The 3,912-nt window shown below is 40.4% G+C and overlaps 1 protein-coding gene across 1 annotated transcript; it reads left to right on the forward strand.

Moving 5' to 3' along the window:
* Positions 1–2,648: 2,648 nt before the first annotated feature.
* On the forward strand, positions 2,649–3,569 carry LOC100774806 (olfactory receptor 2AK2-like). Its single transcript, XM_027427406.1, has one exon. The coding sequence runs from the start codon at positions 2,649–2,651 to the stop codon at positions 3,567–3,569; it is 921 nt and encodes a 306-aa protein (XP_027283207.1).
* Positions 3,570–3,912: the final 343 nt, after the last annotated feature.

Here is a 3,912-nt window from a genome sequence, read left to right on the forward strand (position 1 = left end):
GGCCTTGAATTTCTGATCTTTCCACTTTCACCTCCCAATGCTGAGATTACAGGTATATGTCATCATGCCTGGTTAAAAATACAGTATCTTTTAGTACTGCAAATAATAATTGTGAACTTTTAAAAACAGAAAGAGAACCCTTAGCTAAGTGATGTCATCTGGTGGTTCTGTGCTGTGAACAAACCTCCTCAGGAAAAATTATTCTTGTAAATAGCATTTATTTACCATATATTAATTCCCATGATAGCTGGACACTGGTGACTCATGCCTTTAATGCCAGCACTTGGGAGGCAGAGGCAGGTGGATCTCTGTGAGTTCGAGACCAGCCTGGTCTACAAGAGCTAGTTCCAGGCCAGCCTCCAAAGCCACAGAGAAACCCGGTCTCAAAAAACCAAAAAAAAAAAAAAAACCCAGTATTTATGATGTTTCTAATATCTACATATTACAGCTTATTCCATATGCTTCTACTGCAGACAAACATGTTAAATGAGATGGTTTTTAACTTTTCAGCTTCAGGTATAACTTGAAAATATGTTTTGAACATTCATCCTGAACTCTTACATTGAGCAGTGCAAGCAGGAGTTCTAATGAAATGGCATCTTTTTTGCACATGATGTGTTCTTTTAATTGTGGACAAGAGGCCAGGTTTTCCCAGAAGAATTCTGAAAGAATGCCTCTGAGGTCCAATCTCTACAGGCAGCCAGAGGATTTCAGACCTTAAAAGTCTTCCATAGATGCTAAAAGTGATACTTCTTTCTCACTTGCATCTTTAATGTTAAGTGAGGTTTATTTTCTGTGTCACAAAGCAACCATCTTACAAAATCACAGTGGGCTGACAATTTCTAAAATGTGCTTGGGATTAGAGATTCTAGAAGCCAGTGTTTCTTTTTAGATACACAGATTAAATAGCTTGATTCACTTGATTAACATTGTCTTTAAAAGTTATTCATGGGGGCACAGGTCTGATTTTCTATCTATTATCTCTGAGTGTCTTATCTTTCTATATATTTTTGGGAGGTTTCATTTTTCATTCTTACTTAGTATTCCATTTTTGAGGAGAAATCCTAGGAAAGTGAGATGTGTATCGCTAACAAACAGTTGCTTATGCCATAGTTAAAATTATGTTAAACTTCAATTTACAAAAAGACAGGAGGTCCACACCTTTGGTCATCTGGAGGAAAAGGTCACCACGGTCCTCACATTCAAAAGCTCAGATTGGTGGAAGACAGAATTCTGGCTTGGTCACAGCACATGCCCTCAGCTGACAAAGGAGGCTTCAGACAATGAATTGCTGAAATAAAGCAGAATTCCCTGATGAATTTGCTATGGATCTTGTTGAGGAGACCCCATGGCAGTGATGCTCTTGCTGGTGAAGTATGTCTTGGCAATATTGTGTAGTAAAGTTCTACTTGTACATCCAACTCCTGGATAAATGCATATTCCAGGTATCACTTAAAAAATATCTGTAACTTCAAGGTGTATGAACGCTATCCTTTAATATTCTCAAGCGTGTAACCTTTCTCATGAGGAGAAAGGGACTGGGGCTCTCTTAGTTTGGGAGGACAAGTTTGCTCACAAAATATGCCATTTCTTAGCATAGTTAGAATATTTTTATTTTAAAATTAATTATCTGGCTCCTGTGGCGACTTAGGAGCAAATGAAACTGTAGGCAGTCTAGCATTTCACTGATTTGGGGAATACTGGGAAGGTGTGGGTTAGTTGAGGCCTTTATATAAACGTAACAACCATTTTCTACATTGTTCTATTAATATATGCTTAATTTTCTTTCACAATTCATATTTTTAGAATTTTGAAATGTTGCTCAGTTTTCTGTTACTTTAAAGCAGTCTCCTTGCTTTATGCAATAGATATATGATATATGTATAACATAATAGAATGCTTAATGTGATTTCACACGTTTTTTGCATTATATATTCCTCTTGTACTACATCCTCTTGATTTCTACATTGCACAATGATCTCAGTATTTCATTCATTTCCTGTATAAATTCTGTGTTTCTATTTTCTAAGACTCTATCAATACCTTTGTTCATACAGATAATAGAACCAAGTGAGTTAATGGTATCACAGAAAGAGACAAGAGCTCCAGTCTCTCCTCAGGAAAAAAATTGCAAAGTGGGATAGAAATTTTGCTGGGAACAACATAACTGCTTATTTTATGATCATTTGAATTTCATTCTGTGATCCCAAAATGTTTGTTCTGATTCCTCAGTTATAACCTTGCATCAAGAGAGGGACTGAAGACTACATCCATGTAGAAATTATAAGGACAGAATCAGGAATCCTTTCTTTAAAATGACTGTGTCTTCAGGCATGCATTGAAACAGCAAAGTCTCTCTCTCTCTCTCTCTCTCTCTCTCTATATATATATATATATATATATAATGTATGTATATGTATATATATATATATATGATTGCAACAGACTAAACAAAATTAAAAATAATAAAAAGGACTAAAAAGGAATCAATGCCCAATAGCCTAAAACACAGAATAGAAGAGAGATTGCCCTAGATCTATTCCAGAATAATTTATCCCATGATTGTCATTGGATTTCTCCCCAAGAGGAGTCCCTACCAGACCATGCCCTTTCTAGATTGTATCTGTTTTGATGGTTCAGTCTAAGCCATGGAGATTGGAAATCACAGCTGGGGGACAGACTTCATCTTGGTTGGTCTTTTCCAGTATGGCCAGATGGACACTCTCCTCTTCACCATCATCTCCATCCTCTTTGCAGTAGCTCTGATAGGAAGCATCACACTGGTCCAGCTCATCAGGTTGGACCATAGACTCCACACCCCCATGTACTTCCTCCTCAGCCAACTCTCCATCATCGACATGATGTACATCTCCACCACCGTGCCCAAGATGGCAGCTAACTTCCTGTCAGACACCAAGACCATTTCCTTTCTGGGCTGTGAGATCCAAGCCTTTGTGTTTCTTAGCCTGGGTGGATCTGAAGCCCTCCTGCTGGGCTTCATGTCCTATGACAGGTATATAGCCATCTGCCAGCCCCTGCACTACCCTGTGCTCATGAGCAGGAAGATCTGCTGCTCCATGGTCACCTGTGCCTGGAGCAGCAGTTCCATCAATGCTTTAGTGCACACGCTATATGCCTTTCAACTTCCATTCTGTGGATCTTGGGTTGTTAACCACTTTTTCTGTGAGGTTCCAGCTCTCCTGCCATTGGTGTGTGAAGACACATCTCAATATGAACACACAATCCTCATGAGTGGCCTGGTCATTCTGCTGCTACCCTTCCTGGCTATTCTAGCTTCCTATGCTCGGGTGTTGGTTGTTGCATTCCAGATGCGCTCAGGGAAAGGGCAGAGTAGAGCCATGTCTACATGCTCCTCCCACCTAACTGTGGCCAGCCTTTTCTACACCACTGGTCTCTCCACCTACACCTACCCATACTCCCTTCATTCTCCTGCAAGGGACAAGGTGGTGGCTGTGCTTTACTCAATCGTCACTCCTGTTCTGAACCCTTTTATCTACAGCCTGTGTAACAAGGATGTCATGGGGGCCCTGAGGAGACAGATGAGATAATGGATATTGGGGCAGAAAAATATGACTTTGTGTCACCTTGTGGACTAATCTGAAAGCCGGTCTTGAACACTACCTGGGAAGATGTCAGGATTGATATTCCAGTGGACGTTCATCAAACTTGTCTAACTGAACAAGAGCATGAAACTTTGTCCTATTGGTGTCACATCCAGATGATGGTTTGACTCTGAATGCTGGCTCTGAGGGAGATCAAGGGCTTTGTCCTTGCCCCTGGGATCTCTGGCTGCCTGTCAGCCTGGATTGTCTTTCCATAGAACTTTACCACCTTTGTCCTCCTGCAAGGCACTGTGGCTTCTCACATTGTGTGGTGAGTCAGTACAGTTGT

The sequence above is a fragment of the Cricetulus griseus genome, chromosome 7, assembly GCF_003668045.3.
Source record: "Cricetulus griseus strain 17A/GY chromosome 7, alternate assembly CriGri-PICRH-1.0, whole genome shotgun sequence".
NCBI lineage: Eukaryota > Metazoa > Chordata > Mammalia > Rodentia > Cricetidae > Cricetulus > Cricetulus griseus.

What these genes read in the sequence shown, in the direction of transcription:
- LOC100774806 (XM_027427406.1), top strand. Translation starts at nt 2,649, where the DNA reads ATGGAGATTGGAAATCACAGCTGGGGGACAGACTTCATCTTGGTTGGT.